Here is a 22,087-nt window from a genome sequence, read left to right as displayed (position 1 = left end):
ATTGAAATCAAATAAAATGGATTAGTTCTAGTTTGTGGATAAAACAAGACATTTGAGAATATCCTCATTTTGAGGTTTGGGAAGCAATGAGCAAGATTATGACATTAACATCACATGTATTATTTATATTGAGTGTATGTAGAATTTTTTTCATCTTAACAAATCTGTTTATTATCTGTTTTATTGTTGTGTATTTAGTTTTGAGTTGGAAATGTTAAAATGAAAACTTGTTTGTACTTGTTTTGTTTCTGTGTTGTGTATTTAACTGTGCAATAGCTGTTCATTAATTTCACTTTTGCTGTAATGATGATTAAGTGTTATCTGAATTAAAAAAAATATATGTGTTTTTGTCTTAAAATCATGTTTTTATTTGGGTGGAAGAATAGATAGACAGAATGGATGAAAGAATTTAAGCAGTGACAGCTGTATGAAGTCTATCTGCAGATGCTGTAATGCCCTCTACTGGAGTAAACTAGTCATTGTTTCTGGAAAAAACTGAAACCCCATCAATGAATCGAGACGTGGACAGAAAATATATTTCTGTTAAATGTTATAATTATGTTGTTGTTGTTGTTTTTATTTTCAATGATGCACATTGCTTGCTCATTGTGTGAACTGTTGGGTTTTCAATTTATTTCCATAATGTTAATTCTAATTATTGTTTGTCTTGTCTAGGTACAGTACCTAAAGACACCGTTTGTTAGGATGTTGTGCTGTACACATAAAATTGAGTTGATATTTATTTAACCAGTATGTGATTAATAAACAAAGAAACTTGAGTTTAAACATTTCTAATCAATTTAAGGGGTTTTATTTGAAAGCGAGAGGTTCTTTTCTCAAGAACCAATCGAAACATGTAATTCTGTTTCGTTATGACAGAGAATTTCATCGTCTATAAGTCATTTTACAGCTTCCTCAAACGCATTGTTTACAAATCATAAATGTAGGCGGGTCATTTTGTTCTACAGCTTTCTCATTGGCTGTTAGAAGGGATTGACTGGTGATCCGCGCACGCGCAATAAACTAGGAAGCGTCCAGTGATGTCAGTGAGGAAAGGGCAGCTCTAAAGGTAAGCGGCTTTACACATTCTGTCTTTATCACAGAAATACTTAGAATACTTAAAAACAACATAACCTGTGTGTCAAGTGTTCTGTTGTGTTGAAACGTGGCTTGACGTTATGTCGCTTCAGTAAATATGTGAGTGTATTTTTCAACTAAAACAACATGTTCAGTCAAGTCGCAGAGATGTGTTCAACTCAAACAAAGCTACGTCCGAACCGATGACGTTGGGAACAGTGAAGAGCAACATGTCGGTTAGATTTTTTATATATATTTATGTATATATTTGTAGTTTCAACGATTTTCTGGGCGATAAAACACATGTTGTTATGTGTCGCTACTTTTCCGTGACTTTATAAGTTACGTGTTATTCGTGAAACATGAGAACCATGGGCGGAACTTAGTTCACGAGTTTGCCTTAAATCCTTACGTGAATGAGCTAAATACACGTCCACACACGGATAACTAACACTGGACAGACAGACAGACAGACAGTCAGACAGACAGACAGACGGACAGATGGGTAGAATTCAAACAACGCTTTATTTGTAATGCACCTTTTGTGCAAATGTGCATTAAAAGTGCCCAATAAGGAGTCGTTTCACATAGTGAAATGCAAACAAATCATTAATGCATTACCATTGACATTTATAAAATATACTGTAAAACGTGACAAAAGTCTAAATTATGAAACAAAAGTCTTCATCTATGAGATAAAAGTCAAAAGACAGCAATTAATTTAACATTGACATTTATAAAATAAAATGTAAATAGTAAAAATGACAAAAGTCTAAATTATGATATAAAAGTCTTTAAATTAGGAGAATACAATTAAATTATGCGATAAGATAAATTGTGTGCTGGAGAACTATGAATTTACAATTATGGAGAGAAGCATTACACCTCTTTGTGCACAGCCGGCGGAAAATTATAATTAATGTTAGAAGAAGGAGATGAAGACTTAAGTCCAGGGGAGGGAGAATGAAGGAGAACTTTGAACTGATTAAGGACTAAGGGCTGTGAGAAGTTAGAGCTGGGGAGGGCAACAATGCAAACCAAAGATTAGACGATGAAAGGATTAAAGGAAAGCATCATAGGCGACAGGTTGAAGAAGATGAGGAAGGTGCGCAAACAAGAGTTACTCCTATAGCTGGTGTGAAGAGAATGAAGTTGTGCAAAGGAAAGAAAAGAAGGAAGCTCTAATGCAGCATTACAGAAGTCAACTGCTGTAAAACATCAGAGACAAAGGATTCCAAAGAATCCACTACGTTTACTTAAGCTTTATTCCTCAGGTAGGTCATTTGCTGTTGATCTGAAAAATGAATCCTGATCAATATCATGTACAGGGAAGAGGATGAGACTAAAATATGACAATAATGTAACATCATGGATGCAAGCTGCTGTCAAATCCCACAGTACAGAAGACAAAGATGAATCCTGGCATTGTAATCTTGGATCATGACTGGAAAACATTAGAATATTAAGGTTGTCAGCAGTCTTGAACAGCCGGAGACAAGCCAAATATAGCGTGTGTGACTTAATTTCTTATAGCTGTGCATTGTTTATACTGAACTGGTCTTGGCCTTGAGTCAGTCTTGCTTTGTCTTGGTCCGTAAAAGTCCTAGTCTCGTCTTGGTCTCGGTTGTTGTGGTCTTGATAACATTAATGCCTGCCTTCACTAAAGTAGTTCTCCGGCCTCCCGATGGCCTGTGTGTCTGTCTCTGGGACAGGCTTTATTATGTAGTCGTAAAATATATGAACGCATAGGCTGTTTTTTCCGACTGTGTCAAAGAGATGTCTCCTTGGATGTAAAGTTCAGTAAAAGCCAAAACAACTTTCTCCATACACTGACTCTTTAAACGAGAGGTCTCAAACCTATGGCTTGAGGGACGCATGAAGTCCCTTGTTAGATTTCTTGCAGCCCGCCAATTAAATGTGTGTTTTTTATTTGTAGATTCTTCTGCATCATGAATATGTTTTTTTGTGGGGAACTGTATATTGTTCCATAACAAAGCAAACACTTTCATTTTGAGAGAATATCTTGATATCATTTTGAGCTCATAGTCATATCGCCCGACCTGAGTGTCATGTGGCCCCAAGGTCATTTGAGTTTTAGACCTCAGGTGTTTGCCAATGTCAGTGAAGTGTAGTGAACTTCTAGGCTGTCCATCTTGGAATTATAAACATTCACATTGTTGGAATAGACATTGAGGACAGTCATATGTTTAATCTCTACAGTTTATATCCACACATTTCCTGTCTGTCATTATCTTACACTGCCTTACATTTTCACGACCATTGTCTGCCCTAAGCTATTGGTCTTTCTGCTTTCTCAAGACTTGACAGTTTAAAATTTTATTATGTAGCATTTAATATAAATACATAATTTATTGAGGAGTGAGTTCCTCCCAAGTTGGCAAGGCTGATGAAGGATTTTCCGGTGTTGACAGAGCATGAAGCAGAAGAATCCCTTCATATCTGAGGGCCCAGAGAGCTGTGGTCAAGCCCAGAAAGAGAGCGGTCGATCAGTGTGTGTGTGTGTGTGTGTGTGTATTTTGTGCTGCCAAATGTGTTTGAATAGCCTGTCCAAGCCTTTCAGAAACTGCTGGTCTGGCTGTCATGTGCAGTGCAAGTGGGGAAGTATGAATTCGGTGTGACAGGCTGGTGTGTGTGTATAGTGTTCACTTGTCAAATTGTGTGAAATAGAGGAAGCATTAGCGTGTGACTGAATATACTGGGACTCTCTCATAGATTGTTATATTTTGCATCCTAGCTCAGGACAGAGAGGACTAGAGTGCTGTCATCTCTGAGAACCACTGGTTTTATTTAGCCTTAACTGCAAGAAGAATAATCAACAAAGCAACACTAGGGTTTTTTGGGGCCAAAGCTGAGTAAATATGGCCTAATAGCCACACACAGACATGTGAGAAAGTGTGTGTGTGTGTGTGTGTGGGAGAGGTTAAGTAGCAGACCTGTGAGAAGCAGCCGAGCATGATGGGAAATGGAGCTGACAGGTTCCTGTGGTGGAAATGGAGGTAAAGTTTGTTGAGACTGTTCCTCCTGAGAACCTGTGCTGGAAAAAACCTTTGTAGTGGTGACCTATGGCAGAAGAGAGGTCAAGGGAGCACAACCCGGAGAGTAGGGGACACCTGCATCCTTCTCTGTGGGTAAGACATGAGACTGATGATGAAACAGGTCTTGTTGTTGTTCAGTTGTGTTGAACATCACAGTTGGGTGTTTTTATTTGCTGTATTCTAGGAAGAAACTGAAGGTTTACGCCTTTGTTTTGTTGCAGAAACAATACATTTGTACCAGAAGTTCGAAGTGTTAGAATTAGTGACATCTAATTGTGAGACGGCATATTGTTAAAAATCCAGTCCGCTCACCCCTCCAATTCCCAAGTGCCTCAGGGAACTATGGTAGTCTTCGCATAATAAAGAAAATGTCTGCTTCTTCTTTTCCTGTGAGATTGAATGAAGAAATAATGGTATTCTTCTTCATTTGCGTCGTAAGGTTCCGCTTTGAAACACAAAACATACAGTGTGGTTTGTCTTGTACATGTAAAAAGCTTATTCTAATGCTATGGAAAGAATCAAATTCCAGATTTTACACTTACACAAACATAATATTCAATTTCTGCCAATAAACCCTCCTATATGTTGCACACTTGACAATGAAAATAGTATGAAGAGGCCATGGTTGCACTGTCCAGGTTCACCAGGTGGTCATGTAGGGTAACACACTCATCTTATGGGCGAACCATGTTGATGCAGGCTCATACTAGGTCACATGTGATGTCTTCGGTTGGCCTTTGTCAAAGTTTGTCTTGTTGACTTGCTTGAAGACACTTGTGTGACATACTTGTTGACCATTCTGTTTAACTTTTAAACGTTCTTTACAACGTGTTGTAAGATGAGTCATATTTGAAGTCTCTGCGGGGTGAAAACTCCACCCTGTAAACATTTTCACATAGTCATCTTGACTGGCCAGATTAATGGCTTCAGTCGTCTTTTCTTTTGTCTGTGACAAACCTCTAAAGTGCCCGTATTAGAGCTCACCTTCCCTTACAGCTGCGGCACATAAGACCATTTGCATTGTTAAGATCAGATTCTAAAGGTCAGTTTTGTGTTGTCAAAACATTAGAAGCAGCTCATTTTGCAGTCAGTGGCACATCCTCCTTCCTTTGAGTGGAAAAGTTTCTTTGGCTTAAATCTCTGAAATCTTGTGGTATGTAAGGTCCACTGACCACTGTACTGGATAACACTGGCTCTTCTATCCACTTTAAATTGATTATTGTTGAGTGGGTGCTGAAAATCTAACGGCAGTCTACGTTAAACACTTTTTTCTTTCTGTGTCATGGCTCACTGCTCTCACTTCTTGTATTTGTTTGTTTAATTTTAGTCCCAAACCATGAATATTGTGGGCCAGTTAGCAGAGACGGTATTTGTGACGGTAAAGGAGCTGTACCGTGGTCTTAACCCCGCCACTCTCACCGGAGGGATCGATGTCATTGTGGTCCGTCAGCCTGATGGAACGTTCCAGTGTTCCCCCTTCCATGTCCGCTTCGGAAAGCTTGGTGTGCTGCGCTCTAAGGAGAAAATTGTGAGTTTCTCTCTGTATTTTGATTCTTTTTAAGTCTGTTATTCATTGCCTGTAACTTCATTTCGTTTTTAAATTCATCACTGTGTCTTTTGCAGGTGGACATTGAAATAAATGGAGAGGCGGTTGACCTCCATATGAAGCTGGGGGACAATGGAGAAGCTTTTTTTGTGGAGGAAAATGATAATATGGAGGTAAGACAGCCCAGATTATTGAAGTGCATAACATTGTAATGAGTTCACACAATGATGATTAAGTCTGTCAGCTCCACACACCCCCTGTGTGTTTGTCAGCATAGTGGTGTTTAGATCTTGTGTTGTCTGGTGACATACAGGAAGTGATTCATTTTATGTGGAGTCAAATCAAGGCAATGGCTGTAAACCCAAGTACCCAAAAAAATGTTTTGGAAGTAAATTATTCTGCTCACAAAAATGTTTAACAGGAGAAACACTTCTTGTCCCTGCATTCAATATTCTTTTCCTCTCTTAACCTCTTTCAGTCCCAGGTCCCACCCCACCTGTGCACATCCCCAATTCCACGTGAGATCCCCGAGGAGATGGAGGAGAGTCCTGAGGGATCTTCTGTCTCTGGCGCACGGAGGAAGAAACGCCGTCGCAAGCGCATGCGCTCAGATACTCACCTGAGAGAGGACCATTCTTCATCGGATGAGAGAGAAAGAGACAAGGAGTGGGAGAGGGAAAGTGAAAGTTCTGCTCAGGAGGATGTTGTCTCACCATTACAAGTCAGGTCAGTGGATTCTTTTCTTATTGAATTGTGCTCTTAGCTTTGGTACAGTAGTAGTGTCTTTGCAATTGCTAACTGGATTGTTGCTAAATAGTTTAAGTGCATTGCTTTGAGGTTAATAAACATTAAGAACTTTAACTCTTCTGTATATATAATTCACTTCAGGACCCTTCAGACTAATATATCAACATATATCAAAATCTGTCCATCATTTCAGTCACTGTTAAATTCTATGATGTTGTCAGTCAGTGGCATTGACAGTGTGAGCAAACTTTCACAGAGTGTCGCTGTGTACAGTAGTTAAACATTTCTCTTGTGTTCGTGTCAAAGTAAATCGGTGTATTACTCACTGTCCGAGGAGCCAAGTGAGGAGCTCAGAGACACTCACCCTCACTCAGATGGAGAACCGTTACCCTTGGAAAGGTGAGGAAGGTTTTTCTTCTCTCTTTTTTGCAGTTGATTGAATGTTTGTTTTGAGCAGTCTCACTGCAGGCAGTTAAACTTTAAAAAGTTGTGATTGTTGTGTTGACATAACCTCACTGATTTATTCATTGTCTCCTGTCCATACATGAATCAATACGTTTATTTGTGTCTTTGTCCTTCCCAGCAATGTGTTTCTCAGTCGTCCTTCCTCTCCAAAGAGCGACTCGGAGCTCCTGCATAGACCTGAAGAACCCTCAGGGCCTCAGATGCAGTGGAACTGGGGAGGTTTTCCTACGGTATGACAAGAAACACACACATTCAAACGCAAACAAGTTGAAGATGTGCTTTCCTGGCCTATGTGTGCTATGAGTTATGCTGTAGATATGAGGTTGTTACACTGGCATGCTGCCTCACATTGCTCTCTCTGCTTCCACAGCTGCGTCAATCAGAAAAGTCATCGATCGAGTTAGAGAGTATCTCACCTTCTGGGAATTCTCATTTCCGCACCATTGAGAGACAGGACTCGTTTGACATGGATTTGGAGCCTGTGATTAGCTGTGGCAGAGTGAGCAGCGTAACAGTGGTCAGACCACAACCCAGGACTCAATCCGTAGATGTAACTAGTCATGCCATGCAAACCATTAACTTATCCAATGAAACATACCCACACATTCCACATTCTGCCTCCAACATGGACTCGAGAGAAACACTAGAATACACAGTAGGGGAAGAGGAGAAAATACACTCATCTGATTGTCTAACTAATGGCACTGATCCTATTGATGGCGAAGGAGGCACAGTCAGTGTTAGCACTCTTAGTATAGTTACAGAATCATCATATCTACAGCAGCAGGGCGCTTCATTGGAGCAAAGTGAACAGGGTTTGACCAATAGTGCCCCGGTCAGTGAGGGGGACAGTGGGATAGATCCCTGCATTGAGGCACGTGAAGAAGACAGTCAACCTGGAGTAATGGAGGGGTCAAATGGAATCACACTGACCAATAAGACTGCACTAAAAGATGAAGCGGTAAAAGGCGGAGATGGCTCTACCGCCGTCGAGTTGTTAACAGACACGTCTGTGGCGTCTTCCAAAGCGGAGCAACAGTGCCAGAAGAAAGGTTATAGCTTTTTTATCATTTTAGATGGAGAAAAATCATATTGTTAGATAATGTCAGAGTTTGCCAACTGTTTTTGTGTGTCCTTCTGCTGTAGGTAAATTGAAGCACCATCTAGGACCAACAGACATTTACTTGGACGACCTGACCTCGCTGAACCCAGAAGTGGCTGCGCTCTACTTCCCAAAAAGGTGAGAAGACACATGAGGAGAAACTTGAAACCATACTCTGAAGACGAATGAAAATGTGTGTGACCTTTTAGGCCCTGTTGCATCATCAAATTAACGCTGTCATGAGAGACCTGATCAAGTCACTTTACCCATCCTGTATTCAAACACACAAGGACATCACGTCTGTGTGCAAGAAATCTTTTTTTTAATGAGTCAACAGGAGCTGAGCAAATGAAAGCACCACTCACGCTGCTGTAAAATTAAATACAATTTCAGCCATTAAAAAAATAGAGAAATGTATTTATCTATGTTAATGCTGTGGCAGTGGTTACAAATGGATCAACGTATGGGTCATACAGTGAAACTGCAGCTCTTCAGAGTACATCGCCTAAGAAAATGGTTTCCGTCCTCACAGGACAGGTTGTGCTCATGCATGCTCAGGAATTCGTCCTCAAACCACCTCATTGTGGGTTTTGTGATTGTATCTGAGGATGTCTTTGTGATGCACTGGGTGCATTGAAACCTGTACTTGTAATGTGTTAATACCAAGCCTGAACAATGTTTTTGTAAGTGTCTTGACCATTTCCTTTTGAAATAGCCCAGTAACTAGAGAACAGCCAGTACAATGTTAAGTGTTGGTGTAACACTGGTTAAAATCACTGGATGAAGTATGAAACCAAAAACCATACAAAAAACCCGAAATAGCATATACTTACTTGCCATGTACAGACTGTAAAATAGTAAACAAAAAGCACCAACATCATTTTACATGTTGTGACACAGGTGGACCTTAATGTTTTCGAAAAAGGGCTGGTTATGGTCAGCACAAATGTGATGTTAGCTGCTTAGTAGTTAAAAAAAGACTTCATTAGACTGATATCGGTATCAGTAGACTGATATCGGTATCAGTAGATATACAAGGTTGTGATATTGGTGTCAATATCAGACACAAACATGCAGTATTGAGTCATTCCTACCAGTAATTGTCCTTTAGTTTCTGTTAAATGATTATTCACTCACAACTAGGTGTTGCTCAATACCACCTTTTCATGTCCAATACTGATATCAGTACGATACAGTCCCACCTTTTCCCAAAATCACACTTGATTTTTGGCTTTTTTTCCCTCCTTTTATCTTAAATTAAGTCTACACAGCTGAAATGAGCACTGTAGCGTCACATGACATTGGTGGCATTGATGTCTTTTTACAGTCCGTGCTAAGTGACCTGTGTCACACAGATACTAAACATCACATTGGCTCATCCCCACTCACAACTGAGAATCATTACAATAAAATACACTTGTCCTGTGTCCCTGCAGTGAGACGGAGGGAGCGTCTCATCATGGAGCAGAACAGGGCTCGTGCTCAGGAAGTCAGTCACCTAATTCAGTGGTCAGCGGGGCCATAGACAGCGGCACAGAATACCTGTCAGACTCCGCCTCCTACAACATGGACGTCAGCATGTCCCTCTGTGGACAAGAGGGCGACACCAGCCAGATAACCAAAGGTGAATATGCTTTTTGTCTGTTTGTGACAAGTGCTACTACATGGGGCGTTACAATATATCAATCACAATAGATGGGACCATTTACAATATTATAGCACCATCAATATTTCAGTATTTTCATGCTGTCACTGTTAAACACTGTGCCATGAGGGGGAGCCTGCATCTTTTCAGTCATGTCAGGATATCATGACTTCAAATTGTTTTAATTAAGATTATTTTGTTTTGTTTCTTGAATGTGTGATTTAAAACATTTTTTTTGAAAGTTTAATATAACACCTAAGCCTCAAAATGGCCATATGGACTTTTTTGTTTATTTTAACCTTAAAAGGGCCAGAAAGTTTCCTGTAAGTAAGTGCTTTTGCCCAGTATTCAAGAATAACTTTCAATATATGGCAGGTATTACAATTTACTGCATGTTAAAATAGTGGATTAACCATTTAAAGTGAAGAAAAACATTTTTATTAAGAAAAAACATAGATTTTGCATGTTAAATTTATTATTATAACACATATTTAAAATAGCATTTGTTTGAGTCTTTGTCAGGCCAAAAAATGGAACCTCTCTGGTGACAGACACTGATTCGCCGGCTTCTTGCAACAGTGCAAGTGAAATATCGCAATAACCACAGCTTGACTTTGGCTGGCAACGTCTCAGCTTTCAGAAACAGTTTTTCCGATGGCACAAACTGTCACGTAATTACAGTAATGCAAAGTCAGTCAAACGTGTCATCTGTAATACGCTTGTTAAAGGATGAATTCTTTTATCCTGTTTGTTAGAAAATATGAGTTTGTGAACATCTAAAAGCTCACTAATATGAACCAATGATGGTAGATTTTGGTTTGAAGAGTCCACCCATTTTTGTCTAGGAGTCTAAAAAAAGACACTGCTTTAGCCTCAGTGAACTTTTACATAATAATTATGATGTGAAATTTTCATATCCTTCATATCATTCACTGTGTTACTTTTGTGCTGACTGCAGAAAAGTTTTTGGAGCACATTGTGACCTACCAGGAATTTGCCAACAATCCAGGGATCATTGACGATCCAAGTCTTGTCATCTGCATCAACAACAAGTGAGATTAAAAAAAAGAAATAATAGAATAGAATCAATTTAAAAAATCAGATGGTGTGACTCATGTCCATGACTGATCACCAGCTTGCTTTCATCTCTCACAGCTACTACAACTGGGCAGTGGCTGCTCCAATACTTTTGTCGATGACAACTTTCCAGAAAAACTTACCCAAGGTATTTTATTATTACTAAACTAGACTGCAATTAAGTGTAGTTATTATTACTGTATTATTCATTTCTCTCTCTATCTGTGTGTGTGACATAGAGTTCAATAGAGCAGCTGGTGAAGGACAAGATGCCAAAGAAGTCTGGGCGCTGGTGGTTCTCCTGGAGAAGAAGAGACATGGTTGTTTATCATTTTACATTATGATGTTGCAGTAGCACAATAGAAATGATATGGAAGCAGTTAATGGATTAATTGTTAAGCATTTAGTCTGTTTGTAAAAACCACAATTACCACCTTTGTTTGGTTTTAATGTTACTTTTTTTTTTCAGCAAAAAAGCTCAAAGGATGAACAGGAGGATCAGCTGGTCAGTGCTTCTTCCACTGTGAAGTAAGTAAAACATTATCAAACATAATATGATGAACCTCATAAAACCTGTGTCCTGCTGCTCCACAGCCTTCTAAGCCTTCTAACCTTCAGTCCAATTTACTATATTTATCTTTATTTATTTGGTTGATAATGCATTGAAATGAACACGTCCGAGAGACGTTCCCCACCAAAGTGGATAATTAAAAAGCGGAGCTTTTTCCTTTTTCTGTTAGTTTTATCCAGCTGCTTTGTAAGGATTTGAATCCATGTTTGTCTCAACTCTTTAATTTTCCAGAGTTCTTGCTCTCTAATCGTTGTATGTTCACATAATTATCTGGTTAATTTGTTAGAAGATGGATTGTTTGTGGAGCTGAACATGCCTCATGTTGGCACCACGGCATTAAAACCAATTAATCAGGATTCAATTATGCATATTCTTTTGTTTTGTTTTGTGTCATCTCATCATGTAGTTTGTCTTTATAACTCTAGGGGACACCAAAGCTTCACCCTTCACCCACTGATATTTATATAACATATATATATATATATATATATATATATATATATATATATATATATAAAATATCAGTCATGTGAAAGCTTAAGACACAATATGTTATAGTAAAGTATTTTTACTTTCATGTGCAGATCGATAATTCCAAAAATATCCTTTTTTTGTGGCACAACATACCACAGCGTTGAGAGTCGTTTTTGAGCGGGCTCCTTGTGTATGAAGACATTTCTTGAAGTAATGCCGTGTTTACAAAAAACTGTGTAAAAACAAAAGTGTCTTTTTTTTAGGGCAACACTAGATGACATTGACAGTGATAAGGCAGCAGGGCTCGGAAAAAAGGCCACCATTCCTTCCAGCCAATCAACAGACACCATCAATGCCGCTCAGTGTTTCAGCCAGATTTACTGCAAATCACTACGTCTGACCTCTGCACAGATAGTAAGACATGCATTCACATACGCATCTACCACACATCTATTTTTTTTTTTTCTAATTTCTTAATGGTTTTATGTACTTATTCTTCCCTATCCTGTTCCTAGGAGTACCTAAACCTGCGTGAGGGAGCCAACAAGGTGGTGTTCAGCGTGACCACACAATATCAGGGCACCTGTCGCTGTGAGGCTGCCATCTACCTGTGGAACTGGGACGACCGCATCATCATATCAGACATCGACGGGACCATCACTAAGTAATAATGAGTGTTTCCTCGTGTGCTATTTTGTTCTAGAGTCAGACAGATCAGTTCAAAGATTTCCTACTTATTAAGTAAAATACATTGAAGGATGTTGTGTGAACTTTAATTATTATCATAGTGTTATAGTGGTCCTGACTCTCTTTCTCTTGCAGGTCTGATGCTCTGGGACATATTCTACCTCAGCTGGGAAAAGACTGGACACACAAAGGCATTGCCAAACTCTACCACAAAATCCACCAGTATGTAACTGAAAATCATTGTTTTTCATAGGTTTTCTGTTCTTCCTTTTACACATTTGCTGCAAAGAATTTCACTCACATGACAGTGAAAACAGGTAAAAAGCACCTTCAGCTGATTCTAAAGTTATTCTATCTGTATGATCTGCATCACCACATTTCCTTCTTTGTCCTTTTTTTCTTACATGTGTCTCATGTTAAGCTTTTGAAACAGGTTCAGCTGCACAGTTAGCTGAAAAAAAGGCTGGAAGAGGTGTTGATATTTGTAATACATAAATTAGCAACGTGTGTGCTGTTAAAGGATGAGTGTGTAACATTTAAAAAAAGTCCGCCATTTGTTAGTGTGCAGTCTCACCATTAGATTATTCTCACACACTGAACCTTCAGAGTCTACAAGGCAGAACTGGAAAACACATTTAGCTATTTTGTTCGCCTACATTTTAAGTGTTGTTGTCCCTTTTGTTGCAGAAATGGCTATAAATTTCTGTACTGCTCAGCGCGGGCTATAGGCATGGCTGCTATCACTAAGGACTATCTGCGGTGGGTCAATGAAGGAGGCACTGTCCTTCCTAAAGGGCCTGTACTGCTGGCTCCAAGCAGCCTCTTCTCAGCACTGCACAGGTAACTAGTACACACTACCATGGCTGTGTGTACTATTACTATTACTATATTATATTATATATATGTATATATATATGTGTGTATGTATATGTGTATGTGTGTGTGTGTATATATGTATATATATATATATATATATATATACATATACATATACACACACATATACATATATATATATATATATATATATATATATATATATATATATATATATATATATATACACATATATGTATATGTATCAATGAATAATCATTTATTTGTTGGAGCCCTACTGCAATCAAAAGCCAAACTAGATGGGTTAATGTTAAAGAGTGTCTTGTTTCACGGTTATTAACAAGGATTTTGCTAGTGCTGCTTTTCCATCATGTATCATTGACCTAAGGCGAGTGTTTCAGCTCTATATCAGAAATATTCTGATCCATTCTTCTAAAAACAACACATGTGACCAATAAGGTCATGCATGTATCTGTGCAAACAGGAAGTTGAGTCTCCCCTCAGTAACAGAGTTGTTTGTATGCAGCCTGAAAATCTGAGTTCATACAGTAGTGGTGGACAAAGAAGGCACATCATGCTCAGCTAATCTACTGTATCTAACACATAACTGTGTCCGATAACACAAACAGCTTTTCACTGTTCTAACCTGTGCAGAGAGGTGATTGAGAAGAAGCCGGAGGTGTTTAAAATCGCTTGTCTCAGTGACATCAGAGACCTGTTCAACCCACAGCGACAACCCTTCTACGCAGCCTTTGGTAACAGGACGAATGTAAGCTCCCCCTTGTGACACTTCACAATATATCACTAGGACGGCATGTTGACGAGCTCCAATTATGATCTTCTGCCGGTTTATCCTTTATCCTGACTTGCGTCAGATATTTTAATTGCACTGTGTGATGATGTAGTGTATTTTGTGTTCATGTCAGGGCTCTAATCAATTTCTGAATGCACTGTACATTGTTGCAGGATGCTTATGCCTATAAGGAGGTTGGTGTGCCCGACATCAGGATATTCACCGTTAACCCAAAGGGAGAACTCATCCAGGAGAAGAAAGTCATCAAGTCCTCGTAAGTGTGACAGAAGTTAGCTTTAAAAATGCATGTTTTTCCACATTTTTATTCTATTTCTATTTAGTCTGAAATCAACAAAACAATAAGTCACTGGAAGGTTGTGTAACCACCTGATGCCAATCTCAGCTGACATAGGGCGATAGGCGGGGTACACCCTGGACAGGTCGCCAGTCCATCACAGGGACACATACATAGACAAACAACCATTCACTCTCACAGCCACACCTACGGTCAATTTAGAGTGTCCAATTTGCCTAATCCCCATTTTGCATGTTTTTGGACTGTGGGAGGAAACCGGAGAACCTGGTGAAAACCCACACACACACGGGGAGAACATGCAAACTGCATGCAGAAAGGCCTTTGTTCCGACCGGGTCTTCTTGCTGCATGATTTAAAGATAAGATTTGCTCTTTATCTCGAAAACTGCACAGGGAAGAGGATTCCATTTCAACATGGCTCTGCACTTGACCTTTATTTTATGCATTAGAATTAGGCATAGGCACTGTAAACCAACCTGTTAGCGCCTGTGTGTACTTTGAGTTAATGATTGTGTGTGTTTTGCAGGTACAGCCACCTCACTGAACTGGTGGAACACTTCTTCCCCATGTTCTCTGCAAAGGCCAGCACGTCCTTTGCGTTTGAGTTTCCTGAGTACAGCAGCTTCTCCTACTGGAAGCAGCCTCTGCCAGAACTGGACCTGGATGCACTTCTGTAGACACACACACACACACACACACACCCACATCAGTACATACTGTACCTTCACTATTTCCCCGCTCCCTCATTTTGCCAGAAAGGCCTTTCAGTGGATGTCTGAATGTTGCTTTCGATAGAGCAGCCAACTGTGTATCCTGTGTTATGAGCCGCTGGATAAACTGGAACATTGATTGATTTGCAAATAAAGTCACAATGCAAATGTTCTGCATTTAAAATATAAGTGCATAAACCTTTCATGCATTCATCTCAGTGACCTTACACTGACTGTAACTGTTTACTTAATGAACATGACACCAATGGACAAACATGCCTTCAGACTGTTTAAGTTTCTTTAATATTATTGTTGGTACCACTGTCATAGTCATTCTAAAATATACATATACAACTGCAGTGTGTAACTTTTAAATATACACAAATGTCTAATGCATTCAAACCACTGTTAAATGGGTTTGCTCTATGCTGATTATGTCTTTTAAAGTTTTGTTTTCGGGTTGCCTGGCAACGTTCCCACACTGCCGACAGCTGGAGGCAACGTAAACATTGCACTAGTAAAGCGAGACAGCTGCAAACAGGTTGGAGTCACAGGAAACTGAATTCTAAAGACGTTGCATCATTTCTGTTTACCAAAAGTAAACGGAGGCAGAATAATAACATTAACGTCAACAACAAAAAAAGTTACACACTGTAGCTTTAACTGATGTATTGGCACTGTCACACATTTCTGATCATGGACCTAAATAATGTTTGCACAAACAAAGCAATTCTTTGGAGGGTGGGGGTGTTATTGATCCATACTTCCATAATAATCTTTCAACATCATGTAAATATAGTGACCGAAGAAAGAACTACACTTCTGCTCCTTCTGAACTCTCTTCACAGCCTCACAACTAAATCTATAGCATGACCATGGGCTCAGAGAGAGAGAGAGAGAGGGCAGGCGCTCTAATTGTTCCACTACATCTACTCTCTCTACAGGTCCTTTCCTGTGCTGCAACAACAAAAACTGCTTGTGCTACAATGAAACCTCAAAAACGTAAGAGTCACAAGTGGAGTTGTACAATATGCAGGGCTTCAGAGTTGAGTAGAGTGTTTATTTTTTCTCCAGCGATCCTGCCTACTGTTGCTTAACTTGATGCCTAAATTCCAAAAATCTTGCAAGTGCTATTGTCTGTGTTTTCTGTGACTGATAATGATCAGTGCCATAGTTAAGTCTAATCACCTGCAACAGATACAGTCAAAAGTAGCAACCTATTGTCCTATTAATTTGTGGAGATGGTGCGTCTGTGTGTTCATGACAACAGAGAATGTATTTGAACTTGAGTTTTTATGTACCTGCATGTACCAAGTCACCAAATACTGTGTAAGAAATGTATTTAAAAATGGTCCGAGTTGTTTTAGCGTCCAGTTGTAATTGTGACCGACAGCTGCAGTTCATCCTCATGAGTGTTGAGCATTTTTGGTTTGTTTGTTTCAAAGAACATTTTAGCCTCAGGGGTGAAGAAAACACTTCACAGTAAAAATGACTGAGTGAGAGCTGGTTTTATAGTGTAATAGTAGAATTATCTTGATTCAGGACTGCGATAAAAAAAGTGGATCAGAGCACAGGGTGACATTTCCATGTCTTCCTTTGAGTTTCAGCAGCGTTAAGTTTGAACATGTGTGTTCACTGCATAAAAGAGGAGGTGGCTCAGCCTTACTGTGGGGAGTTGAATGTGGATTTGACGTGTGGATGTGGATCGTAGACTTTAGATGGGGATTTACAAGTAATGATTTACTCTTTGTCGCACTATGGCACAATTCTATTTATTATTTTTTTCTGTATCTTCCACCGTTCATATGTGTTAAGACTTTAACTGTTACCTATGTTAAATATAAAAGACATTAAAACACACCAGTGTCTGTTTTTTACCTTGCAATTTTACATGTAATTAGTTATGTTCATGATTTCATTCATGTACATTCAGTGGCCACTTTATTAGGCACACAAGTGGTGATGGTGTGCAAGGTTCGATGAGTTTTGCAGATAAACATTGATGCACTGTTGTGAGTTACTGTTACCTTTTGATCATCTCGAACCATCAACAAGTCATTTTTCCCCAGAAAACTGCATTTCTCTAAACGCAGGAGATGGTTGAGTGTGAAAATCCCACTAGATAAGCAGCTGATGAGCAGCATGTCTAGCACCAACAACCATGCCATGCTCAAAGTCACCTTTATTTCACTATTCACATGCCCAAATGCATTAATGCTGCCTTCATGTGCCATCGGAAATGGTGGTAAATACGAGTTCCCGACATGCAAAATGCACATGAACGCTCCATCCTTTGACATTTCATGATGGCAGAGAGTAAGACAAGATACATCATACATAAATAATTCCTTTGTTGTTGATTGTGTACAACATGTTCATGTTTTATCTAATTACACGTAACATGTTTTTTTAATAAATACAAAAAGATGCTGTTACTGTTTGGTTTTAGTACCAAGAAGCAGTTAAGGGTGAACCCTGTGCAGACTATTGCGTAGTTCCCATGTCACAAATGGGAAGTATGTTTCCGATAGCACGTGAAGGCAGCAGTAGTTGGCAGATTAGAAATTGAACAGGTGTACCTAATAAAGTGGTATTCGAGTTTATCTTCCTGTATATGAGGTGCCGTTTGTAAAGCTGAAAATAACATCAACATTGTGCCACATTTAGCCTCAAACAATGTTTAAAAAGTGTTTTCAATTTTTTTAACGTTAACTTTTCCACATTTACACAAATATTTGTTAACTTATACATATATTTAATAGTTAAATCAAAATATTAAATGTTACACCTAAACGTTAAATATTACATTTAAATCTTAATGTTCTGGGAGAAGCTAAATATTTATCCAATGTGCATATTTTTTTTAACTGATTTGATGAAATAAAACTTTTTTTAATGCAATTATTCAATCAGTTCTAAGGGGCATCAGGCAAAAACCGTAGCGGATTCGAATGGATTGTTGTTCTAACAGGTGAGGTGTGTTGCACTCTGAGCTCCAGTGAGATTGGTTTGTTTGAGAGGCGTGATGAGTATGCCCGTTAAGCTCTGCGTCAGTGAACACAGGAAGAGTCAACACCAGTCCTCTATCTCACCGCTGGTAAGTATTAAATTTCGATCTCAGGAAACTACTGTATATCGAATATCATACGATACTGTTATTACGTGTTGTTTGAGAACAAAAACAACGCCTGTAACTCCATAAATATTCACACAAAAAATCAAAGCCACTTTAAATTGTAGTCAGGTCTGTCGAAGCAGTGATACGACGAAGAAGCAAATGTGTTTGTTTTAATCAAACCGACAGAATAAAACGGAGATTCTCCTTCACTGGAAAACGAAACTTAACTCGACACAGCAGTGACGACGCAGAAATATCACTGAGCTTCACTCGGACATCTTTCTTCAAACACGCGCAACTCTGTTGACTTTGCCATAACTATTTAAAACTACTAGTTTTACATGAGAACACATCCTGGTTCCAAACCTCGTGCTGGTAAACAGGTGCAAACTTTTGACGTGGGCGTGGCTACATAAGGGGGCCGGGCTATGTCGTCAAAATCACAGAACCACAGAGCAGATAGGGTTAAAACAACGGCAAAACCTAATTTAACTGTACTCTAAATCATGCCAAGCTGCAAAAAAAAGTGACTTCTCAATAGGAAGCCCGCCATTTTAGATATTGTAGATTTTCATTATTTTATTTTTCTACTTCTAAATTCTGGTCCCAGATACAGATAGATAGAGTTTTCTGCAGAGCTCTAGGACAGTAAGTATTTAGATCTATATTGAGAAATTGACATAAAATAACAAGATGACAGCAAGAGAATACATTTTTTTCAGGGAAATTTCTGTTTTGTACACTCATGTATGCTGAAAAATGTCTTTTATCTTATACCTTTTGACATTTTTATGTTTTTTTATGCTCTCAACTCAAAACCAATTCCTCTTTTGTGTCAATTAAGGTTTCATTAATTAAATAAGGGACTGTTATATAGTTTTTCATGTAGTTGTTTGTGGTTTTAGTATATTTTTAGTACATTTTCGTGAGATGCATGGAAATACAAAATGCTCAAATGCTAACATGCTTCATAAATGTATTATATTCTCCGACAATGTAAAATGTTGAGCTTTCTGCACACGACTCTATGTACATGACACATCTAAAATAAGATAATGTTTCAATTAATCCCACAATGGGGAAATGTACAGTATAATTTGTCCTCAAGACACAGTTGTAATTAATAGTTAGTAATCAAATGGTTTATTTTAATCATGTCTTACTTTGTTTATTTTACCTGCTATGGCTCATCTCGTGCATCCTAAATAAAGTTGATTTGTCAATCTGTTCTTCCAGCAAGTGACACCATGGCTGTGAGTGAGCCTGATGCATACCTTCCTAAAAGGATTCATTCAGAAGCCCTGGAGTTGGAGCTCACTTGCCCTATCTGTCAGCAACTCTACTCTGACCCGGTTTCCCTTCCCTGTGGTCATATCTACTGCTTTGCCTGCCTTCACATCATGGGAGAAGGCCTTGACCAACACAGCTGTCCTGAATGCCAGGCAGGATATCAGGGAACCACAAGCCTAGTGAAAAGCTTAAAAATGTGTAACATGGTAGAGATCTACAAAGCCAATGATGGTAAAACCAGCTCTACTGCAAAGCCCTCTGATGTTAACACACAAACTGAATCTGAATCTGCAGAGCTTCCTATTTCTTTGGATCAAGAACACAGCTGTGGCAAAGGTAAAATGGAAATGGAACAGCCCAAATTCAGACTGGCATCTCAAATCACAGAGTTGAGCCTAAAGTTGGAGATGGCAGAGGGTGTTCTGAAGAGAGACGGGGAACGGAAGTTGGAAGTTACCACTGCTAATGCTCAGCTGAGGGAGAAAGCATCCAAACTCCTCGAGCAAATCAAGGATTCATCCCAGCGCTACAGCGAGCAGGTGATGCAAATGATTGAAGAAGAGTTAGATCCAGGTGAGGCTGCTATATTCAGTCGGGTCAGTCAAACCTCCGAGCTGACTAAACAGCTGAGGCAGGCTATGCTCAGAGCAGAGTCCCTGTTGACTGAAGACGATGAGAGTGAATTTAATGAAGAGCTTCGAAACCTTCAACCACACATTGTGGAGTTGATGGAGAAACCAGTGGGAGAGGAGGAGGACCATGTTGAATCAAAAGTCAACCCAGCTAGAGTCTGTCCCAAACTGGATAACATGAATGTTGAAATGAGGGAAAGACTTGGAGGGATTCAGCGCTCTCTGCGAAACACCCTCAACCCCTCAGAGGTCACCTTTGATCCAGAAACAGCTCATCCCAACCTGATTCTCTCCGAGGACATGAAGACTGTGACGTTCAGCCCGACAAAACAGCCTTACCCATCCTCTCCTCAAAGGTTCACCAGCTTCTTCCAGGTCCTCAGCACACAGAGCTTCTCAGAAGGAGATCATAGTTGGGAGGTAGAGCTCGAAGGCTCCCCGTGGATCATTGGCGTGTGCTACAGTGGGAAGCTGGCACGCAGCGGGCTGCCATCTGCTCTGGAGAGCAGCCGTGACTCTTGGTGTCTGATGTGGTTCAACAACCTGCTGACGGCCTTTGAGCAAAAACACGCTGTGCCGCTGAAGAGGACCACAGTGTCGTGCAGGCTCGAGATCAAGCTGAGCTTCAAGACACACAGGCTGAGCTTCTACAACATCAGCCCCATCAGCGGGAAGACGCACGTGTACACGTTCAAGGCCAACCTGACTGAACCGGTACACCTGGCATACAGGATGCTGTCAGGGCACCCAAATGCACGTGTCACTGTTTATTCTTAATCAAAACTATGCTTCTGCCAACTGTTGTGAACCTCTTAACAAATGTGCTGCATAGAAGCGCAATCAAATTCTCTTTAAAAAACATATTTGTATGTGAAGAATTTTAAGGTCTAGTGTTTATTGGCAGAAATTAAATAAACTAACCATAAGTATGTGTATATAACTATAAAACTGCTTTTAAATTAAAAGCATTTGGTACATTTACATTAGTACATTGTACATTAGTACATTTTGTGCTTTGAAACAGAAGCTTATTCTCCAAAAGAAGTCTAACATCATTCCCCACCATAGTTGACACTTAGGGAAGGTAGACATAAGCAGGGGAGTCCTCCATTACAATCCATAGTCTCACTATTAGATGTCACTAATTCTTACACACTGGACCTTAAACATCTTTAGATGTGTCATTATAGAAGATAAAGGCACATTTCCTCCTTCCTCAGGCAACTTTGTTTCAAACTATTCTGATTTCACTCCCCTGTATTTTCATTCTTTTGTGTGAAAATGATATGTCCATAAATAGCGATGTCATAGTAATGCAATGCAAAAGGGGTGAACATTGAAAATTAAAAAAACAAACAAAAAAAACAGATCTAAACAGTTTTGTGATTTATTTAAATGTTTGTAATTTCTTCAGGCCAATCATTTTCTTGCAAATCCCCTTGTATCCCAAGCTATATGCAGAGCATTTTGTAAAGTTATATTTTGGTTTGGGCTTCACAAATAAGGACACACTTAGACAGGGAAATCGTCTATTTTGTGGAGGAGGAAATGGCTGGTAGTGGTCGACTGCAAGGCTACTGCTGGTTACATCTGCGTTCTGTTGCTATCTAATAAAAATAATAATAATTTAATTAAATCTCATAATTGTACTGCAAATAAATAATTAAAATTGAATTGTTTTAGTTCATGGACAAAACCAGACATTTGAGAACATTTTCAGGTGATCAACATTTTATGGACCAAACGCAAACCCTAAATACATATAATTACAACTTTGGAAGATGATATTCTCACATTCATTGTCATTGACATTAAACGATATATATGTTTTTTGAAAGTACTGTAAAACTAAAGAAATACAGGACATTTTGCAGCACTGCCACAGTCTGCCTCTCCTCAATATTCAAATAACACGTAGGTCACAGGGGAATCTCGCGAGACTTGC

At 39.3% G+C, this 22,087-nt stretch overlaps 2 protein-coding genes across 3 annotated transcripts; both read left to right on the top strand.

The window, feature by feature from the left end:
* Window positions 1–985: 985 nt before the first annotated feature.
* On the top strand, window positions 986–16,962 carry zgc:123305. Of its 2 annotated transcripts, none has more exons than XM_058632106.1 (20): window positions 986–1,069; window positions 5,461–5,661; window positions 5,757–5,852; window positions 6,158–6,405; window positions 6,733–6,825; window positions 7,010–7,121; window positions 7,262–7,943; window positions 8,038–8,131; window positions 9,430–9,617; window positions 10,597–10,690; window positions 10,794–10,863; window positions 10,955–11,035; window positions 11,185–11,243; window positions 12,024–12,174; window positions 12,276–12,424; window positions 12,583–12,669; window positions 13,135–13,287; window positions 13,939–14,053; window positions 14,251–14,351; window positions 14,919–16,962. In XM_058632106.1, the coding sequence occupies exons 2-20, from the start codon at window positions 5,470–5,472 to the stop codon at window positions 15,067–15,069; spliced, it is 2,916 nt and encodes a 971-aa protein (XP_058488089.1). In that variant the 5' UTR covers window positions 986–1,069; window positions 5,461–5,469; the 3' UTR covers window positions 15,070–16,962. The 2 variants fall into 2 exon arrangements, with proteins under 2 accessions (XP_058488089.1, XP_058488088.1); XM_058632105.1 differs by lacking the exon at window positions 986–1,069 and adding an exon at window positions 2,055–2,351.
* A 1,155-nt stretch (window positions 16,963–18,117) lies between these two features.
* On the top strand, window positions 18,118–21,509 carry trim107 (tripartite motif containing 107). The gene is made up of 2 exons (XM_058631842.1): window positions 18,118–18,199; window positions 19,457–21,509. The coding sequence occupies exon 2, from the start codon at window positions 19,468–19,470 to the stop codon at window positions 20,917–20,919; it is 1,452 nt and encodes a 483-aa protein (XP_058487825.1). The 5' UTR covers window positions 18,118–18,199; window positions 19,457–19,467; the 3' UTR covers window positions 20,920–21,509.
* The last annotated feature ends 578 nt before the right edge of the window (window positions 21,510–22,087 follow it).

The sequence above is a fragment of the Solea solea genome, chromosome 6 (genome assembly GCF_958295425.1).
Source record: "Solea solea chromosome 6, fSolSol10.1, whole genome shotgun sequence".
In the NCBI taxonomy this organism is placed as follows: Eukaryota; Metazoa; Chordata; class Actinopteri; order Pleuronectiformes; family Soleidae; genus Solea; species Solea solea.
The sequence above is the reverse complement of the archived record's forward strand: the minus strand, read 5'-3'. Positions and strand labels throughout refer to the sequence as shown.

Bases quoted from the DNA above. Each gene is read 5' to 3' on its own strand.
- zgc:123305 (XM_058632106.1), top strand. From the start codon at position 5,470: ATGAATATTGTGGGCCAGTTAGCAGAGACGGTATTTGTGACGGTAAAG. The intron at 5,662-5,756 runs GTGAGTTTCTCT...TGTCTTTTGCAG, and splicing joins TGCGCTCTAAGGAGAAAATT to GTGGACATTGAAATAAATGG. The intron at 5,853-6,157 runs GTAAGACAGCCC...AACCTCTTTCAG, and splicing joins AGGAAAATGATAATATGGAG to TCCCAGGTCCCACCCCACCT.
- trim107 (XM_058631842.1), top strand. From the start codon at position 19,468: ATGGCTGTGAGTGAGCCTGATGCATACCTTCCTAAAAGGATTCATTCA.